We start from the raw sequence: 20,880 nt of genomic DNA, 5'->3' as shown, positions 1-20,880 counted from the left end.
GAGAGAGATAGAAACATAGAGAGAGAGAGACCGACCGACAGAGAGAGAAAGGCGAAAGACCTGCCTTTGTTATGTTAAAAAAACATGCGGATCGCAACACTAATGCAGTGCAAATGCACTGCTTAATATTTTGGCAGTGTTTTTCTAAAACTCATTGATTTTAATGGGTGTAGAACGCTGCCAAAATGGCAAAAACAATTGTCATGTTGCTTCTTCAAACGCAGGGATTTTGACAAATTTTTCACACCAAAACCGCTGCGTTTTTAAAAGCATTGTGCGCACAAGAAAGCCCTATTTTCCATAGACTTTGCTTGGAAATCAAAGCGCATGCAATTTTGCATTAAAATGCTGCAGCTCAAAACGCTGCAGAAATGCATGAAAAAACGCAATGTGCTCACATGGCCTTAAGTGTGTTCAAAAGCCCTGGACAACAATTTGCCATTTGGTCATCCTTTACACACCAGGTGCAAAGCTTAGGAGAACACAACCGGGGTATTTACCCAGTGTACTGGGTTCATTGGAAAGTGTCTCCCAGAAAAGGACATAAACTATAAAAATCACAGAAAGACAAACAGCCTTCCATGATAAAGGTGGGGGTAACACAGGTGCAGAATACCGATGATACAATCACTCACAACCTACCAATTTATGGAAGAGGTGGTTGCTGGTATTAGACATGCAAACAAATGACACCTGCATAGGGCACCAGTCACACAGGTACCTGTGATGCACAGTGTCTGGCTTACAGCCTAGTGATAACACCCATACTATTAGATCAGACCCAGCACTATATAAGTGCACCCCACAGGATAGACACCCCAGTTCTCCCAACCAACAGTAAAGCGCCATAGGAAAGTGGCAACAAGTCACTTTGCCCAGGCTTGGGTGATTAAGTACAATAAATCAAGAAAGCAGTACATTGAACCTCTGCTTTTTCAGTATCCTGAAATCTTTTTGAGCTTTTACAGGGATTTTTGTTGGCATTTCTTAAAGTGCACCAATCACCAGGATTTTCCTATATATCCTAAAGCCAGTGCTATACTGGCGCTATCAGGCTGATTCTATACATACCTTTAGTTGTCAGATCGGATGTATAGTTATTGAAACACACACCAAGTAAAGTTTGTAAAATTTACAGCTTTTTGATTGGCAGCAGCTGCTAATAGCTGGGGTGGGATTTGATAGTGATTCCCTCCCCCTGTCTGTTGTTCCTCCCCCTATCTTTTATTTATGCTAATTCTATTATAAAAACGTTTTACTAATGGTTGTGGCTTAAAGGATCTTGCTGATGTCATACCCATGTAACCAGAAGGGGCGGGGTCTTGGCCAACATAAAAAAAATGTTGCTTCCTGGTATCAGCTATGTTGGCTGAGGCCCCGCCCCTTCTGGTCATATGGGTATGACATCAGCAAGGTCCTTCTAGCCACTTTGATTTAGCCACAAACATTAGTAAAACTCTTCTACTGATCTGATATTAGCTGATTGTGGGAGTGACAAGGATCTGATCCTCATGGATCTGATATCAGTGGATTAAAAGAGTGACAGGGGTCTGACCCCCACTGATCTGATATTAGCTGATTGTGGGAGGGACAAGGATGTGATCCTCACAGATCTGATATTAGTGGATCACAGGAGTGACAGGGGTCCGACCCCCACTGATCTGATATTCGCGGATCGCAGGAGTGATAAGGATCTGCACCCCACGGATCTGATATTAGCAGATCGGAGGAGTGACAAGGATCTGAATCCCACGGATCTGATATTAGTAAATCGGGGGAGTGACAGGGGTCTGACCCCCACTGATCTGATATTCATGGATCGGAGGAGTGATAAGGATCTGAAACCCACTGATCTGATTTTAGTGGATCGCGGGAGTGACAGGGGTCCGACCCCCACTGATCTGATATTCGCAGATCGGAGGAGAGATAAGAATCTGAACCCCACGGATCTGATATTAGCAGATCGGAGGAGTGACAGGGGTCTGACCCCCACTTCTCTGATATAAACTGATCAGAGGAGTGACAGGAGTCCGACCCCACTGATCTGATATTATCTGATCGGTGGAGTGACAGGGGTTCAACCCCCACTGATCTGATATTAATTGATCAGGGGAGTGACGAAGGTCCGATCCCCACTGATCTGGTATTAATGAGCTATCCTCTGGAAAGAACATCAATAGCATTATTATAGTGGACAACCTATTAAGTATAACTTCTGACTGCACAAAGTAAATAAAAAAGAATAAGGATTAAGAAAACACCATGAAAAACACCCACACATTTTTTTTTTAATTAAGTATTTTTTTATGAATCTTGAGATTCAAAATAGATCAATCTGAAATATTATCCATTTGTATTTGGGATATTTGAAACCAATAATTATAGTCAGGTCTTTGATGGGATAAACTGCCCATTTTCAATGGTGAGAAAACAAAAAAAAGAATCCTTCATGGTATGCTTTATGTGATGCTCTATATATGTGATGCACTTCAAAATGACTGAAAGAGTTGTGCAGAGAAGGATTTAGTTTGAAGGCATATCTGTGATAATGTATGCATAGGAAGACAATTAGTGCTGATTGGAGTGTTAAGGTTAAATTGATAAACTTGTCAGAATTCCAAATTAAACGAAACTAAAATTAATGAGTATTTTCTCTTCTCTTTCCGTTACACAGCTCTCACATTCCCACAAGGTGGCGCTGTCCTCCATCAGTTACATTGGTTGTTCCCTGTCCATTTTCTGCCTGGCAATTACACTGGTCACATTTGCTATACTTTCGTAAGTAATTTTTATTATATTATTTTTTTCTTTGCTCCTTCCTAGGCAAATATAACTGTTTAAAGACCATCTGAGATTTATGTGTGTTCACATATCAGACTAGCAGCGCACGATAAGTTTAGCATTCTCTCAATCATAAATTCCATTAATTCTCACCAGTCCTTTAATTGGATTTTGCCTATATATTTGTAACAGCTGGGTGATTTTGCTCAAATTGCTTTAATTTCCCGATCAGAGGAGTTTTCCATTTGCTTTCATGGCATGTTCTAGAGCTCCTGTCTATTATCTCTGCTCAGCTGCGTTAGTGAGATAGAACATTTGCTGTAAAGAGGACATTTTAAAACAATTCTGGTGGACAAAAGGCCTTTAAATCACTGTAGGTCAAAAAAGCAAGATCTAGTCATTTACTGTACTTGCCAAGTACAGAAAAATATGTTCTTAAGAACTGTATGAATCCAATGTGGATCAATGTGACCTGACATTAGATGGCTGCATCATACCAAGCAGCAGCCCTCCCTGGAGCTGGTATACTATCCATGTGCAGAGATAATGAACTGCGGGTCCTTATTAAACTTCCTTATTGACGGTCCTATATGTGGTTTATAATGATCACTGTACAGAGAGCAAGCTGCTAATAGACACTATGTTTGACTGGTGGGGACAACAGGTGGGACAATCTGTAGGTGACATGGGTACTTCCCTCCTTAAAAAAACGTTTAGCTTCTGTCGCGGGCGGGGGCGCAGACCACGGCAGGGGGGGCTACTCGAGACACTCGGATCCGGGGTTGTGGCTGTGGCTCGAGTGGCAGCTGGATCCGGGGCTCGTGCAGCAGCCCGTCACCCACAATGCAATAAAGGGGTTATTTACAGGGGAGAGTTTGCCAGTGATGCCACTCGTGGGTTGCGGTGATTGTTGGTGACACTGCTGCTGCCTTGGTATGGGGCACCCGGGGCTGATGGAATGGGGCAGCAGGATGGTATCCCCTCCATGGGTAGGGGAAGTGTTGTCCTGGGGCCCAGGTGTAGGTGGAGTGGAATGCTGGGATACAGTCTGCAGGCTGGACCGGATAATACCAGTGTACTCACTGTTTTTGAATAAATCACACAGAGTCCAGAAAGTAAACCAAGTGCTGGCTACTGGTAGCCTCCGGAGGGGTATGCTCGGGTCCCGCACACTGGTGAACAGAACAGGGTCCCTTCCTCCTGCACTCTAGTTTGGTGTCTCGTGTGTTGACTTCTCCGCATGAAACGGGAAAAGTTCACTCCCGGTGCCTTTGCTGTGAGATCTGTGGCCCGCGAGATCTGACCCTTGGGATTTTTGCAGGCACTTGCAGATGCCCTATCCCCTGCATTGGGCTTCCGTCTTGCTCTATCTGGGCTGCTGGTGGGACAAGACTTGGAATCTTGGCCCCTGCTGGTTAATTGGAAAGGTGCTTGCAGCTGTCCTTGCCCTAGGGTCCAGGTACCCCGACTGTGCACGGCCTCCGGACCGGATTCCCGCTGTCGGCACCAGCGGGCTACAACCCTGCCCGGGTCCACTTAAGGTCTCCGTCGCCTGTGGCCCTGCTCTGCCGTCTGCCACCTAGTCAGCTCAGGTAGTCCGGTAGTCCGGGAGCTACAACCCCCAACTACCACTTCACTCCTCTCACTTCCACTGTCCAAGCTTATCTGACTTGTTCCCTCCCCGTGACACCTCAGGACTCCTAGGTGGGTGTCACTATCTGCCTGGCCCCGCCCACTGGTGTGTCCCTATTGTCTAGGGAGGGGTGACTAGGCTTTTGTGGCTGGTGTATGTACCTGTATGTGGGGTTGTGTTGGTAGGACAAGGAGGAGGGAATCCTGAATCTGGAAGATGGATGCAGTCTTCTGTGACAACCTGATTTTGTCAGGGCATCACACTTTTGCGTGTAATGTTGCTTAAAATACATTTATCATTTATTCATAAAATACTAATGGATTCTATCAATATACCGGCGGTCCAGTAACTGTTTGAGGAGGAACTTCAATGTACTTGAGTGTTGCTCCCTACTGCTCAAATCAATCCATGGGGCTGATAGTGATTGGGGATGCCTACCTATGGTGGCCCTTGCGATCAGACATTTGTCATGTTGTCTCCTCTCAACTACCTTTTAACCATGGGGCCAGTAATGTTTTAACTACAGATGAGTAAACATGTTCGAAAAAGGTTCATCAATATCAATATCGGCACGAGCCTTGGCTCATTCCGGTTGTGATCAGAATCACAAACACTTTCCTCAAAAATTAGCAAAGTCGGGTTTTGTTTGGTAACTGTTGATGTTTACAACATTGCAGACGCCATCCAATCAGAACCATATAAAGGTCTGGCATGGTTGTGATTAGCAAGGGAAATCACTGTAAAAAAAAAAAAAAGGAAGCAATATGGTTAAAGCAGGACATACCAGTCTCTGCGCAGCTGTAATACTACTTCCAGGTCTGCTCATTAACTCTTATACATATTCACTGCTTCCCCCACCCACCGGCAGTCCCGGCATCTGTGATTGGTTACAGTTAGCATTCGCCCCCCCCACCCTGTGTGACACCGTCTGTGATTGTTTGGAATCACACATACTGTCTGCGTATCTCTAGTGTAAAAATAAATAAACTGGCATAGTGTTCCCTCCATATTATGATACCCAGCACAGATAAAGCATATGGATATAGGCTGAAGCCCCCAGCCATGGGATCATCTTGGCAGAGTATCAAATAAGAGGGACTTCATGCTAATTTTTTTAAATTGTTTAAATAAATTATTTATATAACCAGTATGCAGTTCCCCCCAATTTTCATACCCAGCCATGATAAAGCCGATAGCTGCAGGCTGGTATTCTCCTGATGGGGAGGCCCATGGTTATTGGGTCCCCCCAGCCTGAAACACAAACGCCACAAAAGGTTAGGACCCTGCTTCACCTTTTAGGTGCTCAGGAGAAAAAAAAGTCAATACTAAAGAGAGAACTCCGGCACACTACCCCAGTAATTGTGAAAACAAAATTTCTGAATCAAAAAGGTTCTTTATTACATGAAAGTCCAAACAGAAAAAGTGCAAACAGAAACGTTTCGACCAATAAAGTCTTCATCAAAGGACTATCTGTGTACAAAATTTCTGAATCAAAAAGGTTCTTTATTACATGAAAGTCCAAACAGAAAAAGTCCAAACAGAAACGTTTCGACCAATAAAGTCTTCATCAAAGGACTATAGGACAGATAGTCCTTTGATGAAGACTTTATTGGTCGAAACGTTTCTGTTTGGACTTTTTCTGTTTGGACTTTCATGTAATAAACAACCTTTTTGATTCAGAAATTTTGTTTTCACAATTATTGGGGTAGTGTGCCGGAGTTCTCTCTTTGGTTGAAACAGAAGCGCCGACCCTTTATCCAGCTAATCCTTTTTGCTCTGGTACGGTGGTAAATGGGGTGATATAAGTGGTTAATAGCAGCTCACAGCTGCTGCTAAGCCCTAGAGTAGTAATGGGAGACATCTATGAGACTCCCCCGTTACTAATCTGTAAGTAAAAAGAAATGAATACAAACACCGAATAAATCCTTTATGAAATAAAATGCAAAAAACTCCCCTTCTTTTTCCAAATTATCAATCCCAAACACCCAGGTCCGATGTAGTCCACATGAGGTCCCGTGACAATCCCGGCTCTGCTACATACTGAAGTCACAGAGCGCAGGCACAGAACATGACTGCAGGTTGTGGCTTCAGACACAGACTAACTGAGCCACAGTTGTGAGCGGTGACATCACTCAGTTTATCTGCGGTCACAGCTGGAAGTTCCCACAGTGCCCCACCTGTGACCATAGGTTAAATGACCTCAAATGACTTCATTAAAGTCAGTGGCCTCACCTCTGTTGAACTTATTGAGTTCAATGAAACCTACATCATGTTTTTAAGGTTAATAAAGGGTTGAAAGAGGGTGTTTTTTTTATTTTATTTCAAATAAAGGATTTTTTCAGTGTTTGTGTTTATTTCTTTTCACTTACATATTAATAATGGGGGGGTCTCATAGAGCTGTCATTAATCACTTATATTACCCCCATTACCACCACACCAGGGCAATCAGGATGAGCAGGGTAAAGTGCTGGAATTGTCACATCTAATAGATGACACAATTATGGGTTGCAGTGGGCTGCTATTTTTAGGTTGGGGGCGGATCATTCTATGTGTCCATTGGTGTGCCCATAATGTTGTCGAGGAGCAACGATTGCTTACCAAGGTTGCAGGTGGTATGTTGAAGACTTCCGTTCTTGTCATGACAGAGCTCCTCTGAAACTTAGCATGTGGCCGGGCTTCAACGGGGATTGTAATTATTGCTGAATATAGCACAAGCAATCAGACATCGCAGGTTAAACTCCCCTAAGGGGACAAATAAATACAGTGAAAATTAAAAATCAAAACAAGTTTAAAAAAATATGTAAAAGAAACCAATTAAAGTTCAAATCACCCCCCTTTTTGCTCCATGAAAGATAAAGATAGTAAAAATATAAAAACAATACACATACGTGGTATTGCCAGGTTCAGAAAAGTCCAATCTATGAAACTATAAAAATAATTAACTCTATCGGTAAACACCATAAACAGAAGAAAAATCAAAAACACCAAAAAATATAGTTTTGTTTGGTAGCTACAATACGGCAAAAAAATGCTGTGACAAGCAATCAAAATGTTACATCTCTCCCACAATGGTATCAATAAAACCGACATCTCAACCTTCAGGAAATAAGCCATCACACAACTCCATTGACAGAAAAATAAAAATGTTTTGGGTCTTTTGCGACACAACCCCCAACATTTTTTATTTTTTTTTTCTACAAAATATCTTATTTTTTGCACTACTAAATTAATAATAAAACTGGACATGTTTAGTATCATCATGATCGTACTGATGAGGAAAATCTAATTTCAAAGTCATTTTTACCACACAATAAAAATCGTAAAAACAATTCCTAAAAAACAATATTGGGCTCTTCAAAAGTACAAATCGATCTGCAAAAGACAAGCCCTCATATGTCTATGTGGATGGAGAAATACAAATATTATGGTTCTGGAGAGTAGCGGAGGAAAAAGCAAAAACGCAAAAATGGAAATTGACGGTGTCATGAAGAGGTTAAAAAACAAATTTAACTTTCTTATTTTGCCTCCACAGGTCCAGCGCTGTGTCTCCATCTCGTTGAGTTGCAACCGTTTAACAGAGACTGGGGAACGAAGGAGACACAGCTCTGGATCAGAGGAAGGTAAGTAAAGCTAAGTTTGTATTTTACACATGACTGAGCCAGCTGGCAAAAGTTACTGGAAAGTGAACAACTCCTGTTTGGCTGGGGCTACTTTGGCCGTAACACCTGTCACACAGCCAAAGTTCACAAGTTGTCCAAAACAGTTGGACTAATTGCAACTTGCTTGTGTGTCTGGGACAGCCTTAAGGGCACTTTACACACTGCGATATCGCTATCGATATCTCTAGCGAGCGTACTCGCCCCTGTCGGTTGTACGTCACGGGCAAATCGCTGCCCATGTCGCACAACGTCGCTAACAGCCGTCACTTGTACTTACCTGCCTAGCGACGTCGCTGTTGCCGGCGAACTGCCTCCTTTCTAAGGAAGCGGTTCATTCAGCGTCACAGCGACGTCACTATGCGGCCGCCCAATAGAAGTGGAGGGGCGGAGATGAGCGGAACTAACATTCCACCCACCTCCTTCCTTCCTCATTACCGGCGGCCGCAGATGCGATGTTGTTTCTCGTTCCTGTGGTATCACGCATAGCGATGTGTGCTGCCGCAGGAACAACAAACAACATCACTACTGACCAGACAACGATTTTTGGTAATTGAACGACCTCTCACATACCAACAATTTTTGTCTCTTTTGCGATTGTTTAAGGTCGCTCATAGGTCTCACATGCTGCGATGTCGCTAACGACGCCGGATGTGCGTCACAAACACCGTGACCCCGACGACATATCGTTAGCGATGTCGCAGCGTGTAAATGACCCTTTAGTCTAAATGGTGCCCTGTGCAAAACTGCCCTTTGGTGCCCCACCCTACTGATTTTTCACCCAGTTTCCCAGAAGACAAGCGAGGACAGGAGGTCATTTTTTTAAATCCTAAGAAAATTGATCTCTTCAAATGTATTGTATAATAAACTCCTCCAAATATGTGCTGGAGAATCTACATCTCAAATCCAAATTCATTCCACCACATCTTATCTCATCCTTATAGGGGGTCTTCTGATCCTGTACCTTTATACTGTATCCATGGACAGGGCCACCAACAGGAATTCCTGGCCTCCATACTGCCAACATTTTTGGGCCCCCTGAAGACTTTGCCTCCGCCCCAGCTCTGCCTTTACCCCTGGAACCTTCCACAGTGCCACCACCACTCTAGGAAATTCTCCAATTCTGCAAACAGTCCTCACCAATCAAACATTAACCTCCAGTTGTCATTTTGACAGCCTGTAAAAAGGGGAGGGGTCATTATTTCTAATTTTAAATGTACTAGGGTAGAATTGGATGGTAATAAATCTATTGTTAGTGTCTTTCTGCAGTGTATATATTATACACACACAGCTCTGCTAAATGGCCATAGACATACATGGCTCTGCTACATGCCCATAGACATTCACAGCTCAGTTTCATACAAATATAGACACACACAGCTCTACTGCATACACATATACACACAGCTCTACTACATGCACAAATACACAGAGCTCTATTACATTCACATATACAGAAACACAGCTTTATTATATGCTCATATGCACACAGCTCTACTACATACACCTATAGACACACACAGCTCTACTACATGCATACTACATGCTCCTATAGATACACACAGCACTACTACATGTACTTATAGACAAACACAGCTCAATTACATGCTCCTATAGACACACACAGCTCTATTAAATGCACACTACATGCACCCATAGACACAAACAGCTCTGCTACATGCACATTACACGCTCCAATAGACACACACAGCTCTGCTACATTTTCCTATAGACACACAGCTCTGCTTCATGCACACAATATACACACACACAGCTCTACTACATGCTGTATAACACACACAGCTCTACTACATGCTCTAAAGATACATAGAGCTCTGGTACATGCTCTATAGACACACACAGCTTTGCTACATGCTCTTTAGACACATACAGCTCTGCTACATGCTCTATAGACACACAGCTCTGCTACATGCTCTATAGACACACACAGCTCTGCTACATGCACAGTACATGCTCCTATAGACACACAGATCTCTGCTACATGCACACAATATACATACAGCTCTACTACATGCTGTAAAGACACACACAACTTTGCTACATGATCTATAGACACACACAGCTCCGCTACATGTTCAATAAATACAGCTATTCTACATGCATCAATAGCCAAACACAGCTCTGCTACATGCAGATTTCATGCACATATACACATACAGCCCTACAACAGGCACATTTATTTACACACACTATACATTACCTCATCTTGCAGTTCCTGATCGGTGCAGAGCAGGAGAAGAGCCAGTGGGACCTGCACAGAGGCTGCAGCAGTTGAACAGCTACATGACCTTCTAATTCCCCTTTTCGGTCATGTGATCAGGCACATGATTAGTCAGATGACCTGGAAGATCCTTCACATTCTTAGCTCCTACAGACTCAGTTCTGGTCTGATACGTTTCCTGTCCTGCTCTGCACCGATCACATAAATCAGTGCAGAGCAGGAAGAGAGAGGGCAGCTTTCTATGAGCATCCCATGCCCACCTTATCGCCTTGATAGCGGCCCAGATCAGTGAGCTGTTAGCGGCCGAGCCCCCCTCCTGCTTCTGCTCACCGGTCCCTATACAGGAGTCACGATTTTAATGCCCTGATGGTAGCCCTGTCCATGGACATTACATAATGGATAGTACATGCGGATCTCACCAATGATGTCCACGTGTATCTGGAGAATGAGACACTGATGTGTTTTTTGGAGAGATGTTATAAATTCTTATACACTTGGATAGAAGTTCTCCCATCTATTTAATGAGAGTTGTGCAGGTCATGGCCCCATTTGTAGAATCAGCTCTATTGTTCAAATTCTGTAAATATGTCATAAATGTACAAGTTCATAATACCAGACAATGCACTATGTAACTTGTGGGCTGTGCTGCTCAGGACACAAAGACCAAAATACTAATGTTAGGATTGTACGAAATTAGAAACAAATCTCTGCTTTCTGTATAATAAAGTGTCCTGGAGTTATATGTGGTACTGCCTCTAACCTCCACTGACCTAAACAGACTGATGCCCAGCCAGGGTCGCCATCAGGGCTTTCCTACCCTTTTTGCTGTATGAGGCCCGGTGAATAGGGGGCCCGGGCTGAGAGGTAAGTACTTAACGCTTTTTTATATAAAGCGCCTGGGCCTCCCACCACTTCACAGGGCTCCACTCTGATCCCCAGGTCCTCCCTCTCACCACTTCTTCACTGGTTCCCACTCCAACCACTGCCGCAACCTCATGAAGAAGAGGGGGCCAGCTGAGCCTGACATCTTCAGCTACATCAGATACTGCCAGCCCATCCTCTGTTCCTCATGAGGTTTGTGTTCCTTGCCTTCTTCTCTTTGAACTGTGCCTCTTAAAAGTAATTTTCGACCACATATGAGATATTGGCGTACTAAGGAGAAATTGCACAACAAATTATATAGTCCATTTTCTCCTGTTACCCTTGTGAAACTGAAAAATTTGGGTTTAAATCAACATTTTTATGGTTAAAGTATTTTTTAATTTTGACGGCTCAACATTATAAAATTCTGTAAAGCACCTAGGGGTTCAAGCTGCGTCCCAAACATCCAAGTAAATTCCTTCACGAGTGAAGTTTGCAAAATGGAATCACTTGTGGGTAGCTCCACTGCATATCACGGCCTTTGCCAATGTAACATAGTACCTGCAAACCAATCCGACTGATTAAGAACAGAAAAATGACTTTCCTTCCCTTTTTCAGTTTGCACTGTGCATTAAAAAAGGTTCTTGAATACATATGGTGTATTGGCGTACTCAGGAGAAATTGCACAACAAATTTTATCATTCATTTTCTCTTGTTGCCCTTGTAAAAATACAAAAATGTTGGGTGAAAGCAACATTTTTGTGGTTAAAACTGTGTTATTTCATTTTCACAGCTCAACATTATAAAATTCTGTGAAGCACCTGGGGGTTCAATATGCTCACCAAACACCTAGATAAATTCCATGAAGGGCCTAGTTTCCTAAATGGGGTCACTTGTGAGGGTGCTCCACTATTTAGGCACATCAGGGGCTCTCCAATCTTGACATGGCATCCGCTATCTATTCCATACAGTTTAAGGTTCAAGAAGTCAAATGGCGCTTCTTCCTTTCTGAGCCCTACCGTGCTCCCAAACAGTTAATTTCCTCCACATGTGAGGTATTGTCGTAGTCCATAGAAATTGCAGTACAAATTTTATGGTGCATTTTCTGCTATTACCCGTGTGAAAGTAGAAGATTTGGGGATAAAGCAACTGTTTGTGGGAAAAATGTATTTTTTATTTTCACAGCTCAATAGTATAGAATTCTGTGGGGCACCTGTGGGTTCAAGGTGCTCACCAAACATCTAGATAAATTCTTTGAGGGGTCTAGTTTCCAAAATGGGGTCAGTTTTGGGGGAGGTCCACCATTTAGGTACATCAGGGGCTCTCCAAACGCGACATATCTATTCCAGATAATTTTGCATTCAAAAAGTCAAATGGTGCTCCTTCCCTTCCAAGCTTTGCCATCTGTCCAAACAGTTGATTTCCCCCACATATCAGTATTGTCGTACCCAGGACAAATTGCACAATAAACTGTACAGTGCATTTTCTCTTATTACCCTTGTGAAAATGCAAACTTGGCGCTAAAATAACATTTTTGTGGGAAAAAGTTACATTTTATTTTTTTCCTTCCACATTGCTTTAGTTCCTGTGAAGCACCTAAAGGGTAAATAAACTTCTTGGATGTCGTTTTGAGCAGTGTCAGATGTGCAGTTTTTAGAATGGTGTCACATTTGGGTATTTTCTGTCACCTTCGCCTCTCAAAGTCACTTCAAATGTCATGTGGTCCCTAAAAATAATGGTTTTGTATATTTTGTTAGAAAAATTAGAAATTACTGATAAACATTTAACCCTTCTAGCTTTCTTTTTTTTTATATCAAATATTTTTTATTAACATTTTTGTTTAACAAAAGAAGAACATCAGATAGATACAAGTATGCAAACCCATCCCCCTCCCCCCCAAACAAAATCCCTTATTCGGCTCAATACACTTTATATTCTTCTGTACATTTATATTCATAAACACATTAAGTCATAGATCAGTGACCAGTCCCCCACTTATAGAGTACCTATCTAAAACACCTGCAATTCAACCTGACACCATGGCTCTTTCCCAAACGTCTAAGCTAAATCTAATTCACCCCAAGGGTTCTGGCCCAGGTCAGCGGGGCCAAATTTGGAGTATCAAGCCATGGGGCCCACAGATCCTCAAATTTTTTGTCTGTCCTTCTCTTCTGATAAACATACTTCTCCAACCGGAGGACATAATTTACCTTATCAACTAACTCTTTAGTATCGGGAACCTTTCTATTTTTCCAATATAATGCTATGACCTTCCTTGCCTGATATAATATAAGCGCGATAGCAGTCTTATGGCTCTTCGGAATAGAAAGCTCCGCCGTGTATTAAAGAACACATGTCAGAGGTCTACGATCAGTATGACAGTCATACACAGAATCAATCAGGTCAAGCACTCCCGTCCAGTATCTTCTCAAATGTTTGCAGTTCCACTTAAGATGAATCAAATCAGTGTCCGAAGCTCCACATTTCCAACAACACGAGCCAGGACTAGCACCTATTTTGAATAAAAATGCTGGTGTCCTGTATATCCTATGTACTAAAAAAATTTGTGATAGCCTCTATGACTCGCTTACAGACAACAGTTCAATATTTTGCAGTATCTTCTCCCACATCTTCTCAGAAATATTCCACAGGTCTCTCTGCCACCTATCTCTAAGGCTATGTCCGCACGTTGCTTTTTACCTGCTTTTTTGCTGCTTTTTCAACTGCAGCATTTAATGCCAAAATGGTTGTGTTCTGCTTTTCAAGCAAAGTCTATGGGAATTTGGGTTTCTTGTCCGCACTATGCAGTTCAAACTGCAGCCTTTTTGTTGCAGAACTTTGGTCAAAAACTCAGCTTTGCAGTGCAAAACCCAAATGGCAAAAACAATTGACATGTCAGTTGTTTTTGCCATTTGGGTTTTGCACTGCAAAGCTGAGTTTTTGACCAAAGTTCTTCAACAAAAAGGCTGCAGTTTGAACTGCAAAGTGCGGACAAGAAACCCAAATTCCCATAGACTTTGCTTGAAAAGCAGAACACAACCATTTTGGCATTAAACGCTGCAGTTGAAAAAGCAGCAAAAAAGCAGGTAAAAAGCAACGTGCGGACATAGCCTAAGACCACAGGTTACCTCCCTAAATTTGGCATCCTGGAAGTACATGTAGTACCAGGAGATCGCACCATTAGTGTCCCCAGCCACCACTCAAATATCCAGTAACGGCGTCCAGTTTACTGGTCACAACCCCACAGATACCGACTACACCTCACATGCATGCAACCCTTCTAAATTTCAAAAAAATAACTATATATGTGTATATATACAGATATATATATATATATATATATATATATATATATATATATATATATATATATACAGTATATGTTTCAAACTGGTGCTGATGTAAAGTGGACAGATGGTAGATGTTCTTTATTAACTATTTTGTGTGACATAACTCTCTGGTTTAAGGGCAGAAAAATTAAAATTTGCAAATTGTGAAAATTTTCAAAATTTTGTCCAAATTTCCAATTTTTTTATAAATAAATGCAAAAAAAATCGGTCTATATTTTCCACTATCATGAAGTATATTATGTCACGAAAAAATATTTATAAGGCGAATACCGTGAACAGCCATAATTAAACACAAGTTGGTCCATATATATATAAGGAAGCCAGTTGTGTAGCAGCAACTCCAAATCAAATAAAAAACAGCAGGAGGAGAGGAGCATATGGTGCAAAAAGGTGATCATAATTTTATTACACTCCTGTAAAAATGCGTGACTGAGGAAGCAGCAAGATAATAAATAAATAAATAGACATCATCAACGCATAAAATGAGCAGTATAAATCAGAGCATATTAAATAGAAACCGTGTAAGTTTAAGTCCTCAAGATACCTGCCCAAAGGTGATGGAACTAAGGTGACTATAATATATAAATTGCTGTCATCTACAGATCACTTACCCCTATGTATGTTTCGCATTTAGAAAGTTAAGTTCGCCACCGTGGCCATCGCTTCATCAGGGGGAGGTATGAAATCTATGCACTGTGCATGGGTTTAAATAGTTCCCCAGGAACCGATGGAGCTGTATGAATGGTTCTGCCCGTCATTTAGGTCAGTGCATGAGCACACCACAATAGATCACCGGGCGGGCGATCGGACCGTCAATCAAAGTCCGCGCATGCGCAGGAGCGGGGACACGTCAACCTGGCTCCCGAGCATGCGCAGACCGCAACCAGATGGCCGGGCACCAGCACAGAGAGATAGGTGGCGCTCGCACAAATGACAGGAACCAAAGATAGACAAAATGGGCATGTAGAATAGAGAATAACATTACCGTAAATGATCATACAGTGTGTCCACCCATATCCTGTCCACCGCCATTAACTTGAGAACGGCGGCAGCTATAGGCATAGAATTGGTGTCTAGGTATAGTAAAGTAGCCAAGCGCTACGCAATGAAACCACCTATAGCGCCACCTGTTGGAAAACAACGGAGTTAGCATTTTTATCTTGAAAACAGAACGAGATAGAGAAAAAAAGTGAATTAAAAAATTGTAGGGCTTCATCAATTCAATACGAATCAATACTTTGCATACAGAAATGCTATGATATGAAACCCATGACCCCCCCAAAACACTGAATGCTGATCACGCATATGGCGATCATTTAACTTTGATGCTCAAAATGGCCACCATCAGCTGCAATGCACATCTGGACTCTGGACAGCATACTGTATCTTGCTACACATTGTGCAATATGATAGGTGACACGCTTGCACAAGCATCTGTAATATGTCGACGTAGGTCCTGCAATGTTGGTGGAGGGGTCGCATACACCTGCTGTTTGATGTGACCTCACAGAAAGAAGTCCAATGGAGTTAGGTCAGGTGAGCATGGAGGCCACTCCACGCAACCACCATACCCAATGACTTGTAGGAAGGTCTCCATGAGGTATTGCTTCACGTCCGCAGCCTTGTGAGTTTTACATGTTCTAATCATAGCATTTCTGTATGCAAGGTGTCGATTCGTATTGAATTGATGATGCCCTACAACTTTGTAATTCACTTATTTTCTCTATCTCGTTCCGTTTTTTAGATAAAAATGCTAACTGCATTGTTTTCCACCAGGTGGTGCTATAGGTGGTTTTAGTGCGTAGCGCATGGCTACTTTACTTTACCTAGACACCACTTCTATGCCTATAGCTGCCGCCGTTCTCAAGTTAATGGCGGTGGATAGGATATGGGTGGAGACACTGTATATAAATCAAGTGTTACAGAATGGGCTGAATCGCATGTTAAAGTTACAGGTAAATGAAACATCCATCATAATTATAAGAAATAACTGGACATTAAATACTGAAAAAATATATACTGGTATATTTTCAAACTTTAAATACTTATATCTTTAAACCAAATAGTCATACCACACAAAATAGTTAATAAATAAAAAATTTCCCGTATTTCTATTTGATGGCAGCATCATTTTTCAAATTTATCCTTTTACTTTTTTAGCATGTTGGAAGATATAAAATTTATCAATTTATCAATTTTTCATCTTTTTTTCAAGGAAATTTACAAATCCTCTTTTTAATGGAAACTATTCAGTTTTGAAATTACTTTGAGGGGCCTATATATCATAAAACCCCCAGAAGTATGATTTCCTAGGTTAGTACGAGTTCATAGAAACCAAATATGTATAATTTTATTTTTATTTAATTGGTAAAAAAAAAAAATCGAAAATATGTAAAAGAAAAAAAAAAAATTGCGCTTTTGTTGGCAAGTCTCATACAGTTTTCATTTTGCTTACTTTTTGTGTCCTAAGCTGACATTTTTAATTATACAATTTTTGGGTAGGTGCGATGTTTCAATTTCCTTTTATTACATTTTATTGCAATGTTGCTGTTACCAAAAAAACATAATTCTGGCGTTTTCACTTTTTTCTTGTCACGCCCTTTACTGATCAGCTTAATTTATTTTATATTTTGATAGATCGGACATCTCTGAACATGGTGATACCAAATATGTGCATTTTTTATTAATTTTTTTCATTGTTTTATTGTTAGTGGGGCAAAGGTGTGGTGTATTGAACTTTTGTGTTTTTTTATATTTTTTAAAACTGTGTTTTACACTTTTTCTTCTGTTTACTAGTCCCCTTATGGGACTTGAAGCTGTAATACAATACTTTGATCACATTCACTGTTCAGAGCGATGCTTCAGCAGAAAGTTCTCAGAACGATGTCCCATAGGAATCAATGGACTTTGTGGACCTTTACTCTTTGTGTTATGTTGGGACTTCCAGGATTAATTTCAAAGTAAAAAAATGGTGAAAGAGGGAATGGGAGGGAGTTTTGTTCAAATAAACCTTTTATTTTTGTGGCTGTGTTTTTTAACTCTATCCTTACCTGGTTACTAATAAGGCTATGTGCGCACGTAGCGTTCTGTCCCTGCAGAAATTTCTGCAGCGATTTGAACAGCACACGTGCGCTTCAAATCGCTGCAGAAAGAAAAAAAAAGCCGATTCCATGCGCTCTGAGTGCAGCCCCTCCCATAGACAGAGCGGGGACTGCATGCAGAGTGCACGGAATAAGTGACATGTCACTTCTTAGAACGTGCGCTTCAGGCAGCAGCCGAAGCGCTGCGCTCTAATACGCCACATGCGCATGTCTCCTGCATAATCTTCATAGATTATGCTGGGGACGCAGGACGCATGCAGTTATGCTGCGGTGCAACATGCGCACATAGCCTAAGAGTGGCTGTAATTCACAGGTGACATCAAACCCACCAGTGTTATCCCTATTGCCACTGCACGATGGAAATCAGGAAGAGTTGTGTAAAGCACCAGAATTGCGGAAGATAATGAGGTGGCTGTGGACTGCAATGTTTAGCCTCAGAAGGGCCAAATAACCACCCTGATAATACCAGCCCCTAGCTTTCTGCTTTACCATGGCTGGTTGTGAAAAGTAGGGGGGACCCCACAAAGTTTTTTAAAATTATTTATTTAAATCATATAAAAAATGACATGTGATCCACTCTATCTTTAATAACCAGCCAAGGTAAAGCTGAAAACCAAGGGTTGCAGTTCACAGTTGTCTTTCTTATCTGCACTAGTTAACAAAACTAGACTGGAGCCCAATTCATTTTTGTGCTGCTGCCTTTCAAAAAACATTACTAACATACGAATATTGCCCAAAATCAGAACTGGGACACAGACTTTTTTTTTAGTCCAGGTTTGAGTCCGAGATCCAGATACCAGGTGTCTGGTACAAACCCCAAACTTTACAGTTTGGGTTTGCTGATGAGTTTGCTGACCCTAGAAACTAAACATCTGTAGGAATTAATCTAGGTGTGTGTTGAGCACTTTTAAACCACATGTAATTCATTTACCGTTATAATATGTAGATGAGAAAACAAAAAAAATTTACATTTTCTTCAATAAAATGATGTTTTAGACCAAATTTGTAATTTTCATGAAAGATTTTAGAAGGAGATTGAAATACGTTTGTTATGCAATTTTTACTGAACGTGGCTATACCCAGTGTGTGGTTGTATACAACTGTTTGGGATGGGAAGCAGCACCATTTGGCTTATAGGACACATATTTGGTTTGAGTAGCTTGTGGGCACCAGTTGCAGAGTCCTTGAGGTAATAGAACAAAAAAAAACCCCACAAGTGACCCCACTTAAGAAATTTCAGTGCTTGGGTAATGGAATTCATCTAGGGGTGTAGAGAATATTTCTAACCCACATGTGCTTAGCAGAATTTTATAACATTGGGATGTGGATGTACGGTATAACATGTTATCAGTAAACATGTAAGTTCTCTTATCTGCAAATTTTTCATTTACATAAGGCTTATTAGGTGAAAATGGACCCTACAATTTGCTGCACAATTTCTGTTAAATACAGTGATAGGTTGTCGGAAACCAATGTTTGGCCATATATTATTTGGCTTTTAGTGCACAGATTCGGATGAAGTAGTTTGCGGGAGACATTTGAAAAGGTTCTAAGGTACCAGAACAGCATAAAATCCACAAAAGAGATCAAATATTAGAAATTAAACCTTTCTGTGAATTTATCTATTCCTGCAATGACTATTTTGGCCCCAAAGGTGTTTTCACTCTACAACAGCCATTCCACTCCATGCTGTGTCTGCCGAACTGCAAATATGCCAGCTTAATGTCCATACATAATGCTCAGCTTGTGCTTCTGTAGATAAGCACCCTATAATTTGTAAAGTGGGCACGGCCCCTCTCCACTACAGTAATACCAAATATGCAGTCACTTACTGCCGTTTAGGCACAGGGATGTTCAGAAGGTTTTGGATTTGGAAGCGCAGATTTCACTGGATTTTATTTGAGAGGGTAAAGCTTTTCCACAGCATTTGTCCTACCAGTAATGTAAAATAAACCCCTAGATTTCCATAGAAAAATTATGGACATGAGTGGAGGCTTGTGAGATAAGTTGAAGTTTTGATTGATAGTATTTTCGAATACATAACTTGTTTGATCACATTCAGTATAAGGTTGAGAGCATATTCTTGTGCTCTAAGCTCAGCGCTGAGCACAATTTCTGTGTAAATCCCCCCAAAAATATGATTCAGAAAAAAACTCCTATGGAACCAGTTACTATAATAGGGCACATGGAGATATTTTGGACCCTGACGATTATTACAGTGGCTTTGGTCTTTTTAAGCGTGCAAACAACTGTGGTTGATTATATTTTTAAAAAGAAGCCTAAAATTATCGAGCCACACCGGAACGTAGACTAGATAGAGTTCAAAGTGATGTATCTGCCTCCTTATAGTGAGTGGTTTCATTGAGCTTTCTTCTAAATCGCGGTTTTAAGGAATTTACACAGAAACACCGACATAAGCACTCAGTAGAGGTTAAAGGGTAAATGTGAACCAAGCCTTATTCCATTTTTTTGCTAAATAGAATGAACATAAATGGCAGTATAAGAAGAGTTTTTTTTATTTTCTACACCATTCACCATGTGCTATAAGTAAGCATGGCTTTATTCTTGAGGTCACTGCCACTACAGCGATACCAGATTTAGATAAGGTTTTTCTGTATTGCAACTTTTACACACTAAAAATGCTTTTTACAAAAAATAGCATTTTTTTTCATCACCATATTACATAGTTACAGAGTTTGAAAAAGCACATAGGTACATCTAGCTCAATCTTCCTCCACCAAATATATATATATATTCAGAGTTATAACATTTTGTTTTTGTGGGACAGGTTGAAGATTTTATTAGTGTCATTTGGGTTGCATATCATTTTTTGATCAGGTTGAACACAAATCAGAAATTCATAGAATTATAGAATGGTAGAGTTGGAAGTGACCTCCCAGGGCCATTGGTTCTACACAGACGCCTCCACATTACTAACCTAGGACTTGATGGCATCTGTGATTTTTTTGACAAATCACAGCTATCATCAACCTCATGTATTACCCCAATTGTCATTGCACCAGAGCAATCAGGATGAGCCAAGTAAAATGTCAAAATTGGCGCATCTAATGTGATTCACCAAATCTGGTTTCGGCTGCAGGCTGCTATTTTCAGGCTGGGAGAGCAAATAGCCATGGCTATTTCCACTTTGATACCAGTCCCCAACTGTCCGCTTTACCATGGCTAGTTATCAAAAATGAAGAAGGACCCCACACTGTTTTTAAAATTATATATTTAAATAATTATAAAGAATGGC

General features: G+C 41.1%; 1 protein-coding gene across 2 annotated transcripts in view; it reads left to right on the top strand.

The window, feature by feature from the left end:
• The window catches only part of ADGRD1 (adhesion G protein-coupled receptor D1), a 1,069,475-nt gene that overhangs the window by 612,112 nt on the left and 436,483 nt on the right, over nt 1-20,880 (top strand). For both annotated transcript variants that reach the window (XM_075341810.1, XM_075341809.1), the window contains one exon: nt 2,675-2,778. In XM_075341810.1, coding sequence (XP_075197925.1) covers nt 2,675-2,778 — 104 coding nt within the window. The remainder of the gene's footprint in view (nt 1-2,674; nt 2,779-20,880) is intronic.

The sequence above is a fragment of the Anomaloglossus baeobatrachus genome, chromosome 1 (assembly GCF_048569485.1).
Source record: "Anomaloglossus baeobatrachus isolate aAnoBae1 chromosome 1, aAnoBae1.hap1, whole genome shotgun sequence".
NCBI classification, from domain to species: Eukaryota; Metazoa; Chordata; class Amphibia; order Anura; family Aromobatidae; genus Anomaloglossus; species Anomaloglossus baeobatrachus.
This window is presented reverse-complemented; position numbering and strand designations above follow the sequence as displayed.